This window comes from Passer domesticus, chromosome 6 (assembly GCF_036417665.1).
Source record: "Passer domesticus isolate bPasDom1 chromosome 6, bPasDom1.hap1, whole genome shotgun sequence".
NCBI classification, from domain to species: domain Eukaryota; kingdom Metazoa; phylum Chordata; class Aves; order Passeriformes; family Passeridae; genus Passer; species Passer domesticus.
This window is the reverse complement of record NC_087479.1, coordinates 17393651-17418296: the sequence shown is the minus strand read 5'-3', so window position 1 is coordinate 17418296 and position 24646 is coordinate 17393651. Positions and strand designations below refer to the sequence as shown.

At 42.7% G+C, this 24646-nt stretch overlaps 1 protein-coding gene across 14 annotated transcripts in view; it reads right to left on the bottom strand.

Annotated features, from left to right (window-relative positions):
- FOXN3 (forkhead box N3) overlaps positions 1 to 24646 on the bottom strand; it is a 208132-nt gene that overhangs the window by 110359 nt on the left and 73127 nt on the right. For 12 of the 14 annotated variants that reach the window (XM_064423621.1, XM_064423618.1, XM_064423617.1 and 9 more), the window contains one exon: positions 22050 to 22606. In XM_064423621.1, the coding sequence (XP_064279691.1) occupies positions 22050 to 22592 (543 nt within the window). In that variant the 5' untranslated portion in view covers positions 22593 to 22606. Of the gene's footprint in view, positions 1 to 22049; positions 22607 to 23931; positions 24050 to 24156; positions 24374 to 24646 lie in introns of those variants that run through there. The other 2 variants (XM_064423619.1, XM_064423620.1) reach the window with 2 other exon arrangements.

Below are 24646 nucleotides of genomic sequence, written 5' to 3'. Positions count from 1 at the left end.
ATACCTCTGCCCTTGAAGGTTTGCAAACGTTGTGCTGGCACTACAGCAAAGAAGTGGTTCATGACTGCAAAATCCACCAAGACTAGAAAATGCAAGCCTGTTGTGACCACTGATGCTGTGTTGAATCAGCACTATGACAGCAAGGGCAGAGATGTTTTACAATATCCAAGGGGAGAGAACCTGGCAACCAGGAACAATGCTCAAAGGCCAGCTCTACACCATTCACTTGCAGACACTGGTGAAAAGAACACTCCTTATTTTTTTGTTTTTCAGTTCAACTACTCATCCCTCATGTTAGTATCGTGCTCCTCCAAATGAAGGGTATCACTCCTAAAACAGAACCAACTCAGAACTAGTCCCTTCATTTACATGAGGCAGAATTAACATACTAGTATCAAAACTTGGAAAATATATTACATAACAAATTTTAAACTATTTGCCTGGCAAGCACCCAGGAAGATTTAAGATCAGATGCCAAAGTTGGTCTGCTGGTGTGTTTAACACTCTATTGCTTATCTTTACTCATTGGTATTTCAAGTTATCAAAAAAGTAATAAGGTTGCTTGCTCTCATCTCCTACACAGATTCTCCCATTTTAAGTAGTTTTTTTTATGGGTGGTCACAGACAATACTAAAACTTTATAATCTATAATAGCTTGCCTATAAGTTGCATATGAGTCTGGGGAGTTCTCTAGTTACTCCTTTTTATAAACAATTGAAATTATTTGCAGAAACAAACAAAGCATTGAATCATCTGAGGTCAGCTAAGTTTTTTCTGGGATTTTTTTTGTTATTGTTTGGTTTTTTGTTTGGTTTAGGTTTTGTTTGGATTTTTTTGTTTGTTTGGTTTTTGTTGGGGTTTTTTTGTTTGTTTGGGTTTTGTTGGGGTGGGTTTTTTTGTGTTTTCTTTTTTTTTTTTTGATTAAGAAGTACAACAGTTAAGGAATTCTGAAAGAAAGAAAAACAAAGCCACTGCCAGTGATTCCTATTATTACAAAACACATTCCTCAGATTCACTGCAATCTTACATAAAAATTACAAATAACTATTCATACAGTTTAAGGGCAGATTTTCTTCATTCTCTTTTAACATTTCTAGCACAGACCAGTGAAATTCTCTACGTCCAGCTTTAAAGAATAGCACTATAGACCATGACTGCATTTTAGTGACAGTGACAACTGCTTACTAAGCTTTTAATTTTTGTAAAAATCCCCTGACCTACGAACTTAAGAGAAGTAGAAATTTCCCCTGCTCTTCCAAGGAAATTCTGGCAATGTTAGGCAAGAGCTTGACACTAAGCTGAAGTAAATCTGAAGTAGTATCTGCATGCATCATAACAAAACCCTCACAAACACTTCTGCACGTTTTCAACCTTTCCTCAGTAAAGCAGCAGTCACAGCTCAGCTCAAGCACAAAGGTGAAGAAGCGTGACAAGAAGAGACTAGCTAAAACACAATTACATGATGACCATAAACATATGCTCATCTAATGCATGAAATTAAAGTTTTGATTTGAAAGCTTGCTGGTGTACAGTGTTCAACCCCAGTAAGCCAGTTGGATCAAAAAATCGTCAGCATTCCTCAAGAAAACAAAAGGTTGGGGCTTTTTAAATCTTGTTTTGCTCCAAGTAAAAACATCCATTACTTCAAATCATTCAAGTTCGAAGTCCTTGTTTTCACACTCATCTCTTGGTATTTTAGCTCACTTGTTCAGTGAGCTACCCCAGACACCAACCCAGCCATCAACCCTTTTATTCCCCTGATTTGACTTTACGAAAGCAGCCTGGTTCTTCCCCAGGTGATGCAGCCACCTCCATGCCTCTGCTGTTCTTCCAGTCAAAAAACGAGCACTGTCTTTCTGACTGGAGAGGCTGGGTGGGTATATTACTTCCCTAAGAAGAGAAGTATGGTTAGAGAGGAAAAGGACTACTTTGTCTCAAAATGAAATAAAACAAAAAAGGAAGCCAAGCATACAAATAAACAATGACAAAGGAATAAAGAGGCTAGATCAGCATGGAAAAGTAACAGCTGACAAAAGGGAAGGCTCTGGTATTCCATAGTCAAAAATATTCCACCTATTTCAGAGGCAAGATGCTGCACAACACCCTTCAACACAAGAAAGTGCTACCAAAATGCACACTGTCCAGTGGTCTTCCAACATTAAAGGAGTTCAAGTCTCCCCAGCACAAGACATATCGGAAGTTTTCTCCGTACCACTGGGCTTGTATGTGTTATCAGAGTGAAAGGCCCTGCCCTCTGCAGCAGTGCCTCCTGAGGCTGCCCACCCCCCAAACCTGCCGAGAGCCCCATTAGTGACATCACAGGCACACAGCCTGTGGCCTTGTCTCTCTGCCACGGGGAGAGCAAAGAAACAGCGGGCGTGGGACTGACTGCTTTTGGGGTTTGCACGAATGAAGGCATTCACAGGCTTTTAAGCTATTTTTTTCGTCAGCACTTCCCCTCCTGTGAACAGAGAAGTTAGGGATGTCTTCTAGTGCACGACCTAGACACCCTGCAAGTCTGAGCTGCAGCCAAGACTGCCAATCCAAAGCATGTCTCCAGAGTCCAGGTTCCTGATCCTGCAAGGAGCACTTTAACACCAGGTCTGGAATGATTCTCTACCATTATTTCAGTCATGGCAACCCACTGCCCATGGGCACAGCTGGTCCACTGCTCCTCCAGCACACCACCATGTGTCCATTAGTACAGGTGAGCTTGCACAAAATGACTGCTAACAGCCAGCAGTGGATCTCCTACACCACATTAGCTTCCCACTGCTCTTCTCATAAAACAATTCCTCCAACAGGCTCAGGAAGTGTTGCACTACGTTACCCAACTCCAAGAGTTGTATTTAGCTTGTTAGATATCTCCTTGTTGAATTTATACGAGAACCACCCTATAAAGCTATTAGGCTGCCACACAGTAACCCTGCAAGCAGCTGAAGAAAGCAGTGTCATTAAGCACCCTTAAACAATGCCTGCCTCCTATACAGAGTTGATGTTGTTTCATGCCAGTACCTAGCAACCCCAGACACTGCCCAAAGTCTCCCCAGGCTAGGCAAAGTCCAGGTGCTGAAGAAGACGGGCTGAGACACCGCAAGGGAGGAACGAAGTGTAAGATAAAACAGGTGCAGGGAGACTGGGCTGGGAAAGCAGGAGAGCCCAGAAGACAAACCTGTCATTGTGACTGGCCATCACAGGCATACTGAGAGAGACTGGGCAGCAAGTAGTGTTAATAACGCTGCTTCAGCCTACAGAATTTCTGTGTATACATGGAAAGTGTAATTATCCCTACACTACTGAAAAGAAAATTGAGAAGATACAGAAAAAAAGGAATAAAAAAAGAAGTCCTCAAGGTCACCTATAAAAACCATGGCAGAAAGGAAAAAAACTCCCCAGACTACAGACCAGTAGTCCATTTAGCAGGGTGCACTAATTTAATATTAGAGGTGCACTCACTTAAATACCCACGGGTTATCCATGCCCTTCTTATTATCTACAATTGGAAACTGCCTTTTCTTACAAATGTATAGTTACATCATATATAAGAACATAGGGACAATTTTAAAACACAACCCTTCACTGAACAGATATTAAAAAAATTATTCAACACTTGTATCTGTATTAAAGGTTTACAGGTCACTTTTTGCCTACTGCTGTATTAATGACGAAATAAGCCAGAGAGTGAATTTCCAGGGGAAGGGGTTAACAGCTAGCAGAAATATGTGAGAGGGAGTAGGTTGTACTAAATCCATTATCCATGACAAATAAAAATAGAAATAAGGAAGACCTGACAAAAGCTAATGGATTTCCACCATTTCCCTCATAACTGTTTATTTAATGTACGATTTTTCCTTGCTTAGTGTTTAATATTAGTTTGCACGATGTATGGAGGAGAAAAAACAGGCACTTCGATAAATCATTTGAGAGGTTCCCTGGATGTGGGGTTTCCAAGTGTTCCTGGGTTATTTACAGAAACAAAGTTGTGCTCCATCCCAAGCCCCACTCAGCTGCCTCAACAGATCCCTGTCACCTCCAGCAGGCACACGCTGAAGAATAACCATCCTCCTGCAACACAGACCTCAGTGCTACCCACATCCATCAACACACACATTCCTCTGGCTACTTACATACACATTCTACTCTGCCCATTTCTATGCTAGGTTTAGAGATAACTATTTTTTATATCTTCCTCTTTCCTCCTCCTCTTTCTCATGGCTGAATGAAACCCCAGAAAGCAAAACAAAACACCTCCCCATGCTGCAAACATCCTCCAAAATGAAGCAACTAATGACTGCAGTGAAGTTTTCATCTCGTTCACACAGCCCAAATCAGCATAAACTAGTCAGGGCAGGGCCTGGGTTCAGGAGCCTCAACAGCCCAAATGTTATAACCCAAAACCTCATGGATCCAAAAAAAATCTGGTACTTCATGACGTGGCATTTTTGCAAGCAGCACACACAAATCCTCCTTCCACTTAAACACCAGGTACCACCACAAGCCTCTGGAGAAATACCTCCTAAATTAAACAGTAAGATCAATGGCTCTGCAATGACAACAAACCAGGGAAAGACCAGCTTAGCTCTAGGAGCAAACTAGCCTCCTGTGGGGAGGTCAAAATCCAGCAGCTACAGTACACACACTCCCTCTTAGACACTGGGCACCCTGGTGGGACCAGAACTGCCGTGCCTGTGGGAAAGGGCTTTCCTCACCTAGTGGGATTTGACATCTTATTTTTAATGTAACGCAAACTGAGCAAGAAATCTCACCTGAGAGGCACACCATTGAAACCTACACACAGCCAGAGAGCAGCAATCCCTCACCATCTGCAGAGTCAGAGCACTATCACCTATGGCAATAACCTCTTCCTGCATCTTCTGGAGTGCTGGCCATAAAAGTCTTCTGGGGAGAGTCAAAAACACACCTCAAGCGCACCAGAGCCTTCCAACATAGGGAGGCTCCTATTTCAAGATGACAAGGAAATTACATATGCAAGCAGAGACAGGGAGCTTGCTGCTAAGGCACCTACTTGTATCCACTGACTGCCATGTCACAGGTCACTACAAGCACCCTCTCCCAGTCCTAGCTGTACCTGTGGCCTTTTCTGGCAGCAGTGAGTGAGTGCACAAAGCTTCTTCCCACACCAGCCCCAGCCCACGGATGGCTGGAGATAGCCAGGGCCACGGCACCACCACAAGCACAAAGAGGAGACCACTGTGGCATGTGGGTCAAACACAGCACTCCCACCCTGGCAGCAAGCACAGCCCCCTCACCCTCCCTGGAAGAACAGGGCACCAGCCCCCACTGTGCCACAGCTAGGGAACCTGCACCCAGCCCCAGAGATGAGCAGCCTGCCACAAGTCAGGGAGGGAGAAACAGGTGAGAAAGAAAGCTACACTGTCAGGTCTCATCCAAATCATCCTCAAGGTGAAATAAGCTAAAAAGAACCATGTAGGAACTTTTTGTTGTGGGAGCCACTACTTCAGATGTATCTTCTCCCACTTTAAGTCTGCTGCAGAAGCAAAGCTTGTAAAAAGAAGCTAAGCAAGAAGATGAATTTGCTTAGTCTTCAAAGTTTAATTCACAGTAAGCTCCATTAAAACTGTAAGAACACTCCCTTTAATATTTATCTCCACACAGCCATCTCAGATACAGACTTCACAGCTATAGGATTTCTTTGTCTTGGGTTTTTAGGTGGCTGCATTTTTGCAAGCATGGCTACACAGAGGTTGCAACTGCTAAAATACTGTAAGTGGCAGACACAACAAAGCTTGTCATGGAAAATTCTGCAGCATGAGCCACTGAATCAAGTGTATTTTAGATTGGATAATCAGCTTCCCTGAGCACCTCCATCACTAAAACAGATTTGAAATTGTGCAGATAGTTTATTATTAAACACAGCAAAGTGACTATATTAGAGAAATTATATCTGAACTCACTGGTGTGCAAAAAAGGAATATTTCAATGTACAGTTTTTCCAAGGAAGCTAGCAAGTCCCTAATCAAAACCTACATCTTGGCAAGAATAGAATTCACAGGTTTATTCATGTTATTTCCTGGGCAGACTAGTTCTACATTAGCAGAGCATTAATCAAAGTCTAAATACTTAACCAAATTCTGACTCAATATAAATTATTCTTCTGTTTAAAAGTCTACCTCATTTTTCCAGATGCCATTCCAAATCCCACAAAGATTTTGCTATTTCATAGAAACGGTAAAGAAAAAGTGAGTTTCCTCAAATTCACGGGAGACAATCAAAAGGCCTATGACAGAGGCAGCAGCAGAGAGCCAGCCTGCAACTCACTGAAACAGACCCAGCAGAAATAGAAATGTCCCTCTTCAGGGCATTCTAAGCTGGTGGCAAACAGGATGTGAGCATCAGTCACTGTGTGCAGATAAGAGGTTATTCAGAATAGCAAGTTCAGGCACAGACTGGGTCTTTTACCCAGTAAGGAAAGAGTGGGAGGAAGCAGGGGGTAAAAAACAGCTTTCAACCCACACACCACAGCCCTGCCTATTTGGGTTTTCCCTGGCTTCTTTTTAACTGAATTATCTCACGAGCCGTCATTTTTCATTTTCAGGTACGATGTTCACAGGACGCCCCCAGGAAACAGGAAACCCGTGTGTGTTTGTAGTGTATTGAAAGAAGAAATGACAGGCTCCTCAGAAAAAGGAGACACCGGACAACCTCAGCAGCACCAGGAGCCCTGAGAAGAGGACTGGCGCACTTGCTGAAAGACACACCATCTACAGAAAGAAGGATTGATGCTTGGCTTGAACAGAATGTGGAAAGAAATAGAGTCTGGAGTAGGGGAGGGGAAAAGAAATTGGATGGAGTCTAGAAGCTTCTAGAAAAAAGCTGTGTAACTTCTAGATGGGGCTAAGTCACCATCTTCAACCTCCAACTGCTCAGTGTTTACTAGGAAGCTATTACTCATTCCGATCATTGCATACAAAAAGGCTGCTGATCAATATTGCACAAGAGTGGTAAGTGATCAGTGATTAAACATCAGTGTATGAATTTATCTGACTTAACATGCCTGGAGTGGAAAGAAACAGGGAGAAACAATTTCTGAGCAGACTCCAGTGATGAAAATCGACAACTTGTCCAACATCAGACGATGAGGAGCTCAGAAGTAACACAGAAGAGAAGACATATGATATTCTCAGAAGGTTAAAAAGCTGTTTTCCTCCAAATTATTCATGATCAAATACGCCTTTGAACAGATCTACCATCTAAGGGAAAAGAAAACCTCATTTAGGGATGCCAAAGCAAAGCTATTTTGATGACACAGGTGTCATGCAACCAGGCCTGCTGTGACCTGAGTCACTGCTCCAGGTCTCCTGTGATCTTTTCCTTGATCAGTTTCACACAGGAAGCCTTCATATCTGACACACCAAAAATAGCATACGGTGTACGAATGAAAACCCTGCTTCAAAAAAGGGCTGCTACTTTTTTTCTTTTTCAAAATACAAATGTGCTTTCAGTACAGTGAAGGACCACTGAAAGCACCTGTCCCTGCATTCCTCAGACAGACGCTTATGACCAGTTACATTCAGAGATGATGCAGGTAGGAAAAAAAAGAGAACTAAGGTGGGGGGGAGAAGCAAAAAAACTGGTATTGGAATTGAATAGCTGAAAGTGAAAAGCAACCAAAAATAACATACAAATACCCCTATAGAGAAAAATGCATAGCTAGAAAATGAAGTCCAAACTGCTGAAGGCCCTACCTAAAGGCTGAACAAAAAGGAATGGATGAATGCCTTATACTGACTCCATTCATCCTACCAATATGGAGACACTTAAACAGCAGTCACCTTTCAGAGCTGCACCATGTATCATGTATCAAACCCTGCTGAAAACCAGTAATTAACTTTTGAGGATGCTGGTGCTGTAAAAACTCAGCACTGCTTGCCCCTGCAAGAGGAAGCCAGTTACACCAACTCCAAGCATCAGCCCATAAAAAGGGCTGGCTGCTCTTCACAGTTGCATCCAGTGACCATGGATGCTGAATCTGTACTGTATTGTGAAGGACTTCTGTAATTACTGTGTTTTTCTCGCAAAATACTTTCTCCAGCAATACTAAACATACCACTAACAGAAGAGTTTGAAGGAAACTTGACAGATGATAGCTTTATTGCAACCTCCAGAATCTGGCTTCAATGTTCCTGATCATAGCATTTTTATAGCATGTTGGTATTCTAGATGTTTCTATTAGAAAGTCACGAGACAGTGCAAAATCATGGAGGTGGGGATGGGGGCAAATGAAAAAACCTTTCCCGTTGCCTTTGCTTCTATAAAAGACCTTATTAAAGTGCTTAAAGGCTGTAAAATAAAGCACACAGCTCCTCCCCTCACTGTTGTAAATGACAACGTGATTTTAAAGCCAATTTCATAATTTTTAAGATACAAATCTCTGTATAAATAGCCTCCCACACCACTCTTATCATATCCATTCGTATTATTACACAAACACACCCTTAGATGGTAACATTACTTGGTCTAACTTAAAAGCCATGCAACAAAACCAGAAAATTTATTTGAGCAATTGCAAAATTCTGTTCCTCTCTAAACAAAAACATGTCTTGGTATGCACTGCAAGAAGTCCAAAGCTACACATGGCATGGACTGAAAAGCTGTTAAAACCACTCTAAAACTGTTTCAATTTTTCACCTGATTCAAGAGGAATCAACATATAGTCGAAACACACAAAAAAGGCAAGTTCACTGAAGAAGCAAAATCTTCCCCTTTTAAATGCGTGTCTAAATTAAAGATTCAAAGTGCCAATCCAACAAATTTGCAAACCTTGTTTTATAAATAGCAAGGGGAATAAATATAAGATGATGTGGCACACAAGTGGATAACTCTACCATAATTAAGGCACGGACTCTTGTCCCATCAACCCAACCCAGCCAAATGCATTTTTGGCACACTAGATACTGCTGGAGGGTGAGTGCAACTTGAGTGCTGGTAAAAGAGCAGAAGGTAATTAGAAAAAGTGGTTAGATCATAAGAATATTTACTTTGAAACTAAAATAATGTAAGTATTTTAGCTGGCGGGAGGAAAATATTTTCCTAGTCACACAAGAAAAGCATGAAAAAGCAAAACCTTTCCTACAATTTCACTGCTAAAAATTGAAATCAAAGCTTTCTAAATGAAAACTTTACTTTTTTTTTAACAAGAATGACTGAAAAACTTGTCTCTTAATGGAAAGGGTCATAATTACATTTCTGCTTTCCCAAATTCAAAATTAGTCAGCTCTAAAACCTAACAGTAAATGACACATCAAAGCACACTTGCTAAGCCAAGAACAAGGAACTTTATTCCTCTGAACAAATGCAGCACTGCCCAAGAGGCAGTGAAATATTACAGGTGTTTTAGCAAAACATGAAACAACAAAAAATCAGACAAAGTGGAGGTGTTTTACTGAATTTTAAGAGATGGTTCAGGTTAGTTAAGACTCTTAATTTAGAGTAATCCCATTAGAGTAACTGGTAAGCAGGAGTGGCAACACACCTTTCCCACGGAAATGTTGTGGAGATTAGCTCAGGTAGTTAGAACACAGTACTACTAATAATGCCAGGGTTGCAAGTTTGATCCCTTTCTGGGCCATCCACTTAAGAACTGGGCTTGAAAGTATTTGTGCATCCCTTCCAACACAGAATATTCTGTGGTTTAAGATGTACCACTATGACAGCATCTTGTTTTCCTGACACAGAGACACAAGCAGACAGAAAGCTCTACCTGACAATCCAATTTTTGCTCCCATTTTACCTTAAAAGTGTTTGGATGATTTAAAAAAGAGTGTGATTCTGTAATGCTTCTTATGTATAAAAAGTATTTATACATGCATATACAGATAGATGAAAAAAATAATTTAAGCAGAAAAGGAAGGTACATCATAAACAATAAAATTGCATTTGCCTCAAGAGCTGGGAGCTAGCACAGGAGTAAATCTTCTGTGCAATTTGTCTCTGTGACAGCGTCTTTCCTCTTTCTCTGCCATGCAGCCACAAGTCTAGAAAGTATTACATATCAATATAAAATTGTAAACCAAACCTACACTCTTTTATAAAAGCAAGGTCTGTATATTTAACCCTGAGCATTGAAGGGGGAAACCTTCATCTGTATACAAGAAGGGTAAGAGAGAGAAAACACAAATCAATTAGTGTAATGAGCAATTACATAAAAATAAATGCATTACATTAATTGCCAAAACAGGAAAAAACATTCTGGACAAGTCCATCCTACTCCTTCAAAGCAAACCATGAGAAAGCTGAGAATTAGACAAATGCTGGTATTTGTACTTTCTCAGCCACATCCTGACTCTCCAACTTCCCATCTCTCCCAACTGAAAATCTGCACTTTCCATGCACACCATGCATTCCTTCTTACTTCAGCTATGCAGGAAAGCCAGCAAACTACTTACACCATTGTATCAGAAAAAGGTTTTTAACCCAGAGGATGGCTGAGCACTGGAGCAGGCTCCCCAGGGAAGTGGTCACAGCACCAGCCTGAAGAGTTGAAGAAGTGTCTGGACAATACTCCCTGGCACACAGTGTGATTCTTGGGGTGTCCCATGCAGGGCCAGGAGCTGGACTCAATGATCCCTTCTAACTCAGGATGTTCCATGATTCTATGATTCTATTAATGTGCAGCCCCTTAGTCTTCAAGTACTTCAGGAAGGGTGGAATTACGTAAGGATCATATCATTATTTCCAGTTAAATTTATTTATAAGTATTATGTCTGAAGGGAATTCCTGCAGAACTGAGTATCTTTTGACCCACAGTATTCTCTCAAAGCCCAAGTATAACTGTAGCTCCATATACACCAGCAGCAGGCAGTTCTTAAAACCTGTCAAACATTCTCTCCAAAAGCCTTCAAAGTGCTCCCAGGAGCGGTGATGCTCTCTGGAAATGCAGTGATTCTGTGTTTTTCTGGGGCTTGAGAAGGCTGCAACCAGGCACCGCAAAGCAATGGTACACAGGAGAATCTTTCTAATACAGCTTTTCCTGCATGGCAAGGACTTTAGTTCTAAAGATGAAGATCTTGTCCTTGCAAGGTCTATTTAGTTCTTCTTAACTATTTCAAGAGAACTAATTGCAAAAGTGCTACATTTATTACATTCTGAATCACTAAACCTTAACAGTGATGTTTAACATCCCTCCTGCTAATGTAAAACCAAAACATTTCATGAATGATTTCCTTATTTTTACTGAAGTATGCAGAACCTGCAAGATGTGTGTTCCCACTCTCCACACTAAAAGGTGAGGAAAAGAGATAAAAATATTTAAATGAAAGCTTGAGATAAGGTATCCCAGCAATTAACCCTAGAGTCTTGCATTAACCCCCACAGCCCCTGCAAGATGCACTGTAGACACCTTTTTTCAACTGTAAACTCAGAAATATATTCATAATAGTTGTTTCATCTCAGTGAGTACCTTCCCCTAAGTAGGCAGCTGTGGGATCTTATAAACATAGCTCTGGAACACAGGCTAATTTTCTGCTTAAAGCCTGAATGACTGAATTCTCCATTCAACTGGATTCTCTTATGCAAAATTCCATCAATAAGTTTCTGCTCCACGTACTGCCACAGACAATTCTCCGTGCCATTGAGACTTCCCTGTACAGAAGCCTGTTCATTCCTCTGCTTACCAACAGTCATCTTTCAGCAAGTTACACTGGTGCTTCAAAATCCTGAGAGCTCTCAGCTAGTGGTAAATTGCTACTCTTCACTACTGCAATGAAATATAGCAATTCAGCATGCCATAGATAGTGTTGTGGTATCTTAAGTCACTGGCTAAGGGCAGCAATTTGGCTTCTTTTCTACTGCAACAAGGAAAAACCCACTCACATTTAAGATTCTTAAACCACAAATTCCTACACTAGTTCCCAATTTTTCCATAAGAGCCTGACTGGAATGCGAACAACTCAACAGAAATAAAGTAATTTAACTAATAAAATTAATTTAATTAATAAAATTAATTAAAACATACTGTCTCAACAATTATTATTATTATTATGGATAACTAAGCAGGATCCAGAGGCATCGTTTATGGCCACAACAGCTACTTTCCACAGCTCTCAGTCACAATTCTGTAGTTGATACTCAAAAGAGTAAATCAAAACTAGCTTTTCTGAATTCAGGAGTCCAAATTGGTGGGAGAACAGGAAAAAGAAAAAAAAAAAAAACAAACAAGTAATGTTTCAGGCTAAAAAGGGCCAACAGTGACCCAAAAAAAATTGAGGAGGAAAAAAAGCTGTATGCCAAAGCAGGAAGGTCACTCACTCCCTTTCTTTCCCTCCCCTGTTGCTTATCTTACGTGACCTCTATCACTGATGATTTTGACACCACTTACAGCTACAAGAAATTCAGGAGTCTTTAAAAGCCAGTTTTGTTGCCAGCATGTAGATAAACTTTGTCAGCATCAAGACTCTTATAAATGTGCTTACTCTCCAGAAAGGATAACCACTGTTTTATTGCCATTGCAATAAATGGCCAGACATGGCAGTGATGATGAGCATGTGTGGGTGCACTACCCCAGCTACCAAAGAACTCAGCAGCTCCAGCCACCTGATCACTGAAATCCAAAGGCTGCAGGCTAAGAGGAATCATGGATATGATGGCATGGCAGAGCCGAAGTATTCTATGCTCTCTTGTGTAATTAAAGGTACAAATTGCTGTGGGCTTCAGTCCTGGACACTGATTTTGCCCCAAGTGAAAACATCTCAGGAAGCTCTTGCTAAAAGCACCACACCTGAGGAAGGTGTTTCTTGCCCCCATCCATGAGGCCAGTTAGTCCCAGGGCAGCCAGACTGCTGAAACTGTCCACAGGACCACTCTCCAACAGCAACATGCCTGGTCCTCCAAATACCTGCTTTTGCCCACACCATTAAAGAAAGCATATGGTATTACTTCTGTGCCTGAATTCTTCCAAGCCAGAGAAAAGACAAACAGGAATCAAGTCAAAAAATCTAAGCTACAAGACTGAAAAAACCATTGTAGCACATATTCAGGATCCACTTCACCTTTAAGGATGTCAGAGCTCAAGTGTCAAGGACAGGGACTCATAATTGCACCTGAACCAACCACCCATGTTTCTCTGCTGTTTGTCAGTGAAGCACTGCCAGACAATCAATTTTGGCAATTCCTCTCTTCCCCAGCCCACGCATAATAATTTCTCATCTCTGGAGCTGAGAGGGTATCCTGCTTTAAGCCAGCTCTGAGATACTGAAGGTGAGGAGTGGTTGGGGAAGGGACTTTAAGTGGGAGTTAGACTGAATGACAGATGTTTGGAAGCTAAACAGCTTTTTCCTTGAGACCAAAATTTAACTACTGAGTCATAACAAGCAAGTTGTCACTACTAAAGAAAGCAAAATCTCACTGTTTCTAAACTACTTACATACTGACAAACTAAAAGTATCACCAAAAGAATGAACTTTCCTCAGTATCTTCCTTTACCTAGAAGACCTTTACCAGACTTGTACTGATTAAAAATACCAGACTACGTATCAAAAGATAAAAGCAAATTACTTAGAGATAAAAAGCTTTATTAGCTTAAAAATACATATAAGCATGGGCGACGTCTTTCCCAAGATGCTTGCTAAGCAAAATTTAACCAGAGGCAGCCACATGGGGCTTTTTCTTAAACAAATCTGTGTTCACCAAAGTAACTAAATAGAATCATAGAAGAGTTAGGTTTGGAAGAGACCTCAGAGATCATCTAGTTCCAACTCAGCCACCATTGCAGCAATGCCATCCACCAGACCAAGTTGCTTTAAGCTGCATCCAGCCTGGCCTTGAACACTTCCAGAGATGTGGTACCCACAGCTTCTTCTCTGGGCAACCTTTGCCAGTGCCTCACCACCCTCACAGCAAAGAATTTCTTTCAAACATCTCATCTAAATTTCTTCACTTAAAACTGTTCCCCCTTGTCCTGTCACTCTCTGCCTGTATAAAAAGTCCCCTTCCTTCTTCTAAGAACCCTTTAAGTAATGGAAGGCAGCAGTGAGGTCTTCCTGTAGCCTCTCTTCTCCAGGCTGAACCATCCCAGCTCTCTCAGCCTGTCCTCGTGAGACATTCTTCGGCCCTCTGATCATCTTTGGCCCTCCTCCAGACCCTTTTCAGCAGGTCCATGTCCTTCCTTTCCTGGGGACCCCAGAGCTGGATGCAGCACTGCAGGTGGGGTCCCACAAAAGCAGAGGAGAGGGGCACAATTCCCTCCTGTGCCCTGCTGTCCTCGCTGCTTTGGATGCAGCCCAGCAGAGAGTTGGCATTCTGACCTGCAAGCACTCATTGCTGGTGCATGTCCAGCTCTTCATGAGAACCCCACGTCCTTCTCTGCAGGGCTGCTCTCAATGACCTCATCTCCCAGTCTGTGCTCGTAACTGGGATTGCCCCGACCCAGATGGAGCACCTTGCACTTGGACTTTTTGAGCTTCATGACATACTGCTTTGTTATAGCTACATGCACTGCTTGCACCATGACCTCATCTAGCAAGTCTGCCCAGTCCTGCAATGACAGAAGTCAACTAACTTTTATATGCTAACCCACCACTGCTCAACATACACATGACAACCAGCTAAATTAAAAACAGTCACCCACAGTCCCTTCTTCATAAGGATTTTGGCTTACGTTATTCTATACCATTCATTTGTGTTAACTAGATTCATGAAGATACAGCAATTAGCTGAAAATAACACAGAATGAGCAGGTATAAGCAACTTTCAGACTGCTGCCCAGACCCTGCCAGGCCAGTCGTGTGAATGACTCTACCAGAAATACCATCATGCTGCAGGACTGAATTAAGGTTCAGTGGGGACACAGTAACTGCCTGAATCCAGAGCAAAGAAAGGTAGCTCCTTCAGCAGCTCAAAGGCTGCTTCAGGCTGCCTGAACAGTATCCTCAACTCCTCAATTATTTTCAACTGCTTCAACTGTTATGACCAAGATTTTCAAATTTTTTTTTCTTAAGGTTTTCACCAAGGAAAACAGCCACACAGCACAATTTGCTGGGCACTTTCAGACAATGCAAAACACTTCCCTTTTAGAGAAGGAAGGAGGAAGTCTAAGGGACACATATTAAAATGGATCCTTTGATGTTTTGCTGAAGAGCTAAAGTGCAAGAAGAAGTGCATACACTCAGCCACACCAGCAAGCCCAGCTCATCTCTGATGTTCAGCTACAGCTGGAGTTAGTACAGCCAGCATCGTGGGCGTGGTGCTCAGGGGCATGCCTTACCACATTCACTAATGGACATGTCAAAGTGCTCCTGTGTGCCCACATCCCTCAGCCCATCATCAGAGAGGTCTCCTGTGCTCAACCAGAGTGAAGCTCCAAGATCTGAGCTTCCTTTGCTGGCAGTGACAAGGGCACTTCATTATTGCTCTGACAATTGGGAAGAAACACAGGAGGTGATGAGGATGTAATGACAGCAGCATGGGAAAAGCCTGACAACTGATTTTATAGACATCCTTTCCTCTTCCATAACAGCTTTTCAGAGGATGCACAGCACAGGTACACATAGAGCCACTTCTACTGCCAAAATTAAGAACCTTGGGCAACAGAAACAAATCTTGAAAAAACACACATGCGGACACATCCTGGTGCAGTTTTTGTTCAACCATTTCACCCATGTCTTATGGGCCTAATCCAGCACTAAGCATGTATCTGACCGAACATACAAGCAGCCCCAGTGGCTCAAGTGCAGCCTCTGCTCTCAAAGGCGAGAGCCTCCTTCACCCCTTCCCTTCCCCATCTTCTCCTGCTGTCACCAGGTCAGCGCTGAGCTGGCTGGAAGCCGCAGGGACAGCTTCATGCCAGATTAAACAGAGCTGAGCCTATGGCCTGTGCTGACACTGGTGTTCCTCTGACCACAGTAACCATGAACTAAACAGGGAGCTGAAAATGAATCCAGCTAAATTAGCCCGATGAAAAATAACCCAAATGAAAATCATACAAAGAGTTTTCAGCCTGCTCATTGCATAGTGATAGATGTGCCAAGTCTGAGCTGAAGAGGAGCTTGCAATACAGCTCCAGATCAATTCTACCTCCCAGGGAACAGGCAGTCAGGTTCAGCAGGGTTTGTGCATGAGAATGGCATAACCCAGACTCTGATCACTTCAAATCTGCTGTAAAACACCAAGAAGAGTCACTAACACAGGCCACTTGAACAGCAAACAGCACAGTCCTGCTCCTAAGGGGAAAACAAAACAAACACCTCCAGCAGAAGAAAGCGGCCCTTTGCATTTAAACTTCTGTTCACATTTTATCTTTACCTTGGGTCAGGGACTACACCCATTACCCCATCAAGCATCATGCAGCTGCCAGCCCTTCTTCTGTAAGGAATGGCTTGTCTCAGCAATCCCAACTGGCAATGCCCAGCCTCCTCATCACCTCTATTCCCCATGTCATGTTGGCACAACTGTCACCTGGACTGTAACCTGAACTGGGGACTTAAGCTGAAAAGCAACACAGGAATTAAAAGAAGAGTGAAAGACAAATCCAGCCAGATCAGTTGTGTGTCACAGAAACACAAAAGTTCACGTGCCAGGAAGTGACAGAGCAAACAGTCAGAAGCAAGGGAGTGCAAACACAGCTGGGAAATGGACTCATCAACCGCACCACAGCCCAAACCCAACGGGTAAAGAGCAGCTCGCTCCTGATTTTCTACACTCTTTCAGTGCTGCTTAACACACTTTGGATCATCTTTGCTGTGTGTGAGGAACACAGACAGGGCCCCTTACTCCAGTTTATTTAACCTAAGTGGCCAATCTCCTCTGGCAGGTCAATGGCCTGTCACTGTGCAACCAACACCTCAGTTACGCAGCAGGGCACCTGCCTGCAGGCTACCTTAACTGAGAGCAAGATAACACAAATACCTAAGATATAAGGCTCAGAGGAGTCCCTGGATATTGACAGCTCTCCTGTCATTACTTGAAAAGAACTGCTTGTGCTTTGTACAGCTCTAAAACAGTTAATTCAGGCAGATTCCTGTGCAAAGAGTTAGCTCTGATGTTAAGTCAAGCAGCTGGAAGCCAGTGAAATGAAGAGTGTTATTTCCATGCACAGCTTTAGGAAATCTATTATTTAAATATTCTGTATAATTCTCAGGTTTGCAATTGAAAAATAAAACCAAAAGGGTTCAAGAAAAGTTCTCCATAAATTGTCTAATATCTTGGAACTCCATTTACAGTATGGTTCTAGAGACTTTTATGATTTTTCTAGTAAGAGACACCCTTGTTTCTCCGCAGAGAAATTTGAGGAGAAAATTTCTGATATTAAATAGCTTTTTTTTATGACAGAAAAAAATAGAAAAAAATGCATTTCAAGTTAAACTAGACAAATTCCAGTTTAAAACCACAAAATATCCTTTTAATAATTAAATTAACAGTTGCACCAGCCTATTTAGGAAATTAACTTTTTTATGGAGTCCATATCACATGAAGCCTTTAACGTGAATCTGAGGGGTTGTTTTGTTGGATTTGACTTTTGGTATTTTTTCACTTTAGCTTCCCCAGATGTTATAAATGCAGTGAAATTCTGACAGTTCTGTTATTTGGATCAGTCTAGGTGATAGCATTAAAAACAGAGATTATTTTCTATCCCCAGTGTGAAACTGAACTTTCACAGGAAACCTCAGCAACACTAAAAGAGGGAGGACACGGTCTGTCTCCCTCACCCCTGTGCATATGCAGATTGGATCAAAAGATTCTAACAAAGAACAAGCAGGGTCCTTTTCCTCTCACTCCAGCTAGCACTGATCTTTCGACAGGATTTTAGCTGTCAAAAGCGCAGATATTATCACCTCAGAGGAAAGACATTTGCAGGAGGCACTCCTGAAAAGTCTCCCGTGCCCAAAGGGTTCCCATGGCTGCTGTCAAGATGCCCTGGCAGAGCGCTTATGGGAGACAGTGCCTTAGACAGGACAAGTTGGACATCAGCTCTTGCAAAGCTCAAGGACCACTCAGGAGTCCTCAGATCTCAGAGCCTGCTCCAGACAGAGGAGGAGCCTGGCTGGATCTCCGTGACCCAGTTATGGACCACGTACTTCTAAGAATAACTTCCACATCAAGCGAGGAGAATTTTCTCCTCCCATCCCCATAAACATATCCTTTACCCTCATTACATTTTTATTAAGACATCCCTCAGCATAAGTGCCAAATAAACCTTTCAGATACTTTAATTTCTTCAGCATGCACACAGCATGTGCGTGTTTCCCTATCTCAGACAATGCAGAGCAGACACAAAGAGGATAGGATAGATGCCCAAAGAAGCAGAGACCAGGGGAAAAAACACAGCATAGCAGAGAGACGCATGGGGACAAAAGCTCCAACCTTTATAACCGTGGGCTGTTCACTGAGACAAAAATACTGCAGCGAAACCAGCGAGGTCAAACATCATTTCCCCTCATCTGATAACGATGACTGAGGAAGTTTGAATTCATAAAAGGCACACGCACATCACACACCCTGGAAAGACAATCCTACCAGCCTTTGTTCAAAGCAGGAATCTCTATAAGAATAAATCAGATTTTCAAGGGAGGCAGAAATAGGGCTTGTAACAAAATTTTTCAGCCTCCCCTTAGCTCAAACAGCACTAGTGGGCATAGCTATAATCACAGCAAACCTACATAATGGGTCTGAACTAGCTTAGCCCTTTCCCTGCAAGCAGAGAAGCTGCCACATCAGTAACTCCGTTGCTAGGGCAACTGCTTACTTTCCATATCAACTGCAAACTCGTTGCTATGGAGACACATATACAAGAAAAATTCCTCTCTATAGCCAAGGACCAGATGGTAGGGAAGTCATGGACTAACGGGCTGTACTAAGTGGGACACAGACTACAGGACATTTAGATCTGTACGTTCACAATAGGATTAATCTGAACAAGTGAATTCACAGGTCTGGCAGTATAAACAAAGCCAGGGAACTCCATATCTACTCCCCATCATGTGATAACTTTATACTCTGGCCAACTATTATTAAACTGCTGAGCTCAATGCAAAGAGGTTTGTACAATCAAGGGCTCAGCATTTTCCCTTCTTTAGCCCAGCTCTCTGTCTCGATCCAGATCAGCCTCATCACAGTTCCATGAACAGCCAGGCTTTCGGTTTGCCAGGTAAGCCTGATGGCACTGCAGCTGATGTGGAATAGCAGCAATGTGAAAACAAATCCTCTCTTCCAAATTCCGCACTAGACCTAAAAGCACCAGGACAGGGCAAGTCAAAAAAAAGTGATGAATCCTGTTCTTTTTTTTCCCTCTCTCCATTACAATGATCTCACATCAGGAAATTCAAGCATTCATATGCAGGCAGAAAAAGCTGCAGACTACTAGATTCATATTTAGCCCCATGAATATAAACTAGTGGAACTCAAGATTGAGAAAACTACTATGCAGACGGAGTTCAGAAAAGAATTAAGTGTTCAGCAGAACTTTTTTTAGAAAAATGATTACTGAAAGGCTATGTAAACAAACACTGGAAAGCATAACTATGAGAGGAAAAGCTTCTAGCTCTTCACAATGTGTCAACGCACATCAACCAGCAAATGCCTGCAATTCCCAGCAGTAACTCCTTCCCCCCATACTGTACATGTTTCAGAGCCCATCTTGTTAGCATTCCATAACATGCCATTTGCTAAATGCTGCTTTTTTTCCATGTAAAACCAGAAAAACAGGCAGACCCCAAGCCTGCAATTTGCAAAAACTGTCTGCAAAGGATAAAATTATTCCTTACAGATGAAAGCTCCCACTTCCCTTGCCCCAAGCCCCACACCAAAACCAGAGAACCCTTTAGATAGACACCTTCCTTCTGAACAGCAGAGATGTTTGCTGCAAGGTACTGAATCAAGCCCAAGTGTGTATGCACACATACACGAAGGTATTTTCAAAGCCATCAGTTGACATTTACTGCTTTCCAAGTCCGCAATTAGCTGTCAAGCACCTGATTCAGCAACTCTGACCCAGGGCCAATTCTGCACTCAGGACTCTGTCTGCCACATCCCTTGGCCAGGACACAACAAAACTCCCAGCAGGGGAATGACCTGCTGTGGTGCATTTTACATTTGAGATTCCCTTTTCATTCACCTTAAAGCTGGCTACCTGCAGTTATTAGCATCTTCAGGAAGTAGAAAAAATTCTTTCTCAAAATCTGTGATTTTCCTGAAATTAATAAAACTCCACCTCGTGATTCATACAAGCAAGGCCTCCCACCACACCTTGTTGTCTAGCTCTGTAACCATGGCTGTAATCACAAATTTGAGACTTGGGTGACCAGTCATGCATTGTGCTGTGCCACGTCCCCACGGAGCAGCAGTGCAGCGTGGCATTGTTCAGAGGAGCTCAGTGCATGGCCGGATATTTGACAGATAGACATGAAGACAAGTTCCTCATAGGAAGGAAGCTGAAATCTAAATAGTCAACTTGTAAACAGAGGAAGAGGGTCAGAACAAAACAGAAATGGCTGAGTTAAACACATGCCTTGCCAGTTACCATATTTTGGTGGGTTTTTTTAATGCATCTTATGAAGATTTCTTACAGTCTGGAACAGGGTCATAAAAGTCTGTTGTGGCATTGTTATTACAGTCTCTCTTCCAAACCAGAATTTAAGACTCTGGCTTACACAAAACAAGATCCAGTCTCAAAACAGATTTTTTTATCTCACACATGAGCTTTCACAGCAATTAATTGATAAAAATACAAATATACAGTCTGTGATAAGCAATACGGGGACAGTGGATTCTAGGTAAAAATACTTTTTAAAAAGAAAGGAAAGAAAGATAGACATGTCAACCTTTTCAAAATGAAAGCTCTGTAGAAAAGAAAGTTAACTCATCTAAAATGAAAAGTTGCTAGTTTAGGACAGTGTATGACTTTTTCTCTAGAGTTACTTGAGCTTCTATTCCAGAGCTTTGAAGTTAAATTGCACACAAAATAGGGAGAACAGCACCACCAAGAGAAGTCTAGTTTCAGGGTAACAAGTTACAAGACAATCACAGCATTTAACTCACTGAAATACAAAAGCTGAGTGCATCTATTGTTTCTGCCAGGGGAAAGTGTTCACTTTCTGATCTTCAGCCAATTTTAGAGACAGACCGTGAGTGACGTGATTTTACCTGCTATTTAGTTCCCTAACCTGTGAGAAGGCCTCTGAAATTAATCTGCAAGCTGGTATTTTTAACAGTATACTCATACTTTGCCAAAGATTCATCCAGTCCACTGCTTGTTGAGAAGGTCCCCTTTGGAAACTGATTCCTGCTCCCAGGCAGACTGACAGAGTAGAAGCTATGCAGAGGACTGCCCCCACCACTCTGCTCCCTTTCCCACTCCCTTGCACACAGCTTCTTCCTGCAGACACTGCTGGGGAACCAGCAGTGAATCCAGGAGACAACAACTGAGATCTGAAAGCAAAGATGTGCTCCCAGGGCTTCTGCTCTGCACCAGCTGCACAAGTTACACGAGCAAGGAATGCCAGAAATTTTGGTGAATGGTAACCTTCACCTTTGATGCCAGACCCGACTCTGCTCTTTGAAGAGTTTCTCTAAAACTCATGTGAAATGAAAGAAAGCTTCATCACCATTACCCTCCTTGTATAAAAGAAAGAAAAGTTTTTTTGGATTACAACACAGACCAGGGCAATAGCAATGGACTCTTACATAAGGCATACCCTTTCACTATACATTTGTATAAGCCAAGAACAGCAAGCAGCCTATTTATAACATGATTACATTCATCTAGTATAGCTGGAAACCATTACCACAGCATGATAGCTAAAAACAATATTTAACCACTATGCATGAAGACACCAGCTGGGGGGAAAAGACACACACACACACACACACCCCCCAAACACTTTCTTACAGATGTCTAGACAATGAATTTAATAAAATCAGAATGAGCAATGCAAAAGAAATGCTAGCTCTCTGAACTTAATCAACTACATTACCAGGCACAGGGTTGCACATTCTATACTTCACTGTTAAGGACATATTCTGGGATTAGCAGGTGAATATTTTCAGAGCCAGAGAGGTTCCCAGAGTTCCAAACTCACCTGACTTCGGTCTTTGTCCACTTTCTTAAAACACTTATTCAAGGACAGATTATGTCTCACAGAATTTTTCCATCCAGTGGGTGCATTTGCAAAATACGGAAAGTGTTCCAAAATCCAGTTGTATATATCCTTTACAGGCAGTCTTTTGGTTGGCGAATCCTCAATGGCCATAAATATGAGGCAGCTAAAGGAATAAGGAGGTTTGCAGTTGGGGTTCTGCTTGGCATCGTAGGGCATGTCAGAGTGGGCAGGGGACGGCGGCGTGTCATCGCCGATGTCCTGAACAGGGCTAACGCTCCTTAACACCGAGTCCCCAAAGCTTTTCAGCAAGTTCTTGCTCTCATGTAGCCAGTTCAAATTAGTTAATTCTTCATCTTCCATGGCCCCTTTATCTAATCTGATGGCAGGCAAAGAGAAATCTAGGTCCTCGTCATCATGAAGTGCCTTTGATAAATCGCTATCTTGATAACGCTGGCTCAATCCACTGGGAACGCTAATTCCTGAGCCCTCTGGCTTCTTACTGGGAGGCATGACTGGACCCATTTAGACAGCAGCTCCTGGGAGAGTGAATCCAAAGAAAAGGGAGAAAGAGAGAAAAGTTAGCTCATAAAAAGTTCCTGTGTAACAATTTGACAGCTTTTCCCTAACCGTTACTTGGCCATTTGCCATCGGTATTAAACATAACAGTTACATGTAATACTCATCCACAACCGTTGATAAAATTATCTAAAGTCAGTACAAGGGAAGAAATTTAAATTGATGGAATAAAATGATAATCCAGATACACCTCAGCTCTGCATGCACATGAAGCCCCACAGAGGAAATTCCAAACCATGTCTTTTTAAAGAAGAGGCGGTGTTTTCAAACCACTGAATACCCCAATTGTATCACTTTAATAAGGATGTGAATTAAAAAAATAATAAGAGTGACTTATGGCCAGTTGCTTCAGATTAATTTCAGCTGTTTCACATTTGAGGACAATACGACAGCACCATGATTAAAATCACGCTGGCTAAAGGCATAGGCAGACAAACATCCATACTGACTTGGATGTACCAAAACAGAAATGAGAGCAGAACTTCAGAACCAGCAAGGTCAGGAGAAAGTAGGAGGGAAAGCAACACCCGGTAGTTTTGGGCCCAGGGCCAAAAAACGGGGAAGCAAGTGCCAGAGCAACAGAGCACTTTAAAAATGTATGTAAACAGAGAAGATTTTAACATAAGCTGAACTTATTTCAAACACAGCAGAAAACAAGAGTCAGAAAGACCGCCGTGATGCTCAGCAATGGCTGTGTGAGGTGGGGTGAGCTGCTGAGTACGGCACCAGCAGGCCCAGGGGGACACCTGTGAGCACGAATACTTGGAATGTCCTGAGCACTTCCGAAGCAAAGTGAAACTGGGCCCCTGCCCAATTCAAGAGAAGTAGACGAGCCCAACAATTCTGCCTCAGAAGCAGGAGACAGGCTCCCTTAGCTTCTACAAACAGTCAAACTGCCAGGAATTAGCTCTGGAGATGTGAACAGAAGTGGAACAAAAACTGGACGGAGTTAATAACAGCATTTAAATGGACGAAACGTTCTGCACAAACACTGAACAAGAACAAAATGATTCCCTGTACCTAAAACATAACCCCAGCAGTACCTGAAGTCATGCAGTCACAGAGTCAATACTGTAAATGAAAGGCAAAAAAAGCTACAGGTAACAACAGAATGAACAATCTGTCTGCAGGGACAAATAGAGCAACACAGCCATTATGGGAAAGAGAAATAATGGACTTCAATTTTGCTGTCATAAATGGGCAAAACCAAAAACTTTTAAGTTCTTTGTGTCTTTCTATAAAGAAGTTACACGAAAGGAGATTATTTACTAAAAATGAAACACACCGAACTTTTCTGCACGGAAGCACATCAATAGACTCAATATCTTCAATGAAAATGCGCAGTTTTACATGAGTAAGTATCTGGAAAAGGAAAAAATACCGAGGCAGATGTAAACACCAGGAGGCCAAACTTGCGTCGGCCCCACTTCCTAGTTTTCAAAACTGCATCCAGCGCAACCAGAGGTAAACAAGGGAATCGCCGGCGTCCAGGGGCACCGGCATCGCCTACCTAAGCCGCACACTTAACTTTGACTCCAAATGGAAGTTCCGTCCCACAAGCTTCTAAACAGGAAAATTATATGATGGCTGACAGTAAAGTAATTTAATTGCACTGTTGCTATGACAACACGCTGCTCTCTTTCTGTTTAATTTCCTTATTTGCCAGTATCCTCCCAAAGGGCCGTATCACTTCATGATATTTTCCCCTGTCTCTCTCTCCCCGCTCCAGGCAGCGGGGGTGACCGGGCGGCCGCGGCCCCGCGGAGCCCCCTCGGGCCGGCACGGAGAGCCGGCAGGGAAGTCCGGCGGCGCCCGGCCCAAGAGCGGCTCCCAGCGGGGCCGCCGCGGGCGGGCGGGGTGCCCGGGGCAGCCCCCGCGGCGGCGGGGCCCTACTGGGGCCGCAAGGGGGGGGTGTACGGTGTACGGTGTACGGGGGGGCCTGCCAGCGAGGCCGGCGGCAGCTGCGGCGGCGCCCGGCCGGCAGACAAAAGCGCGGCGGT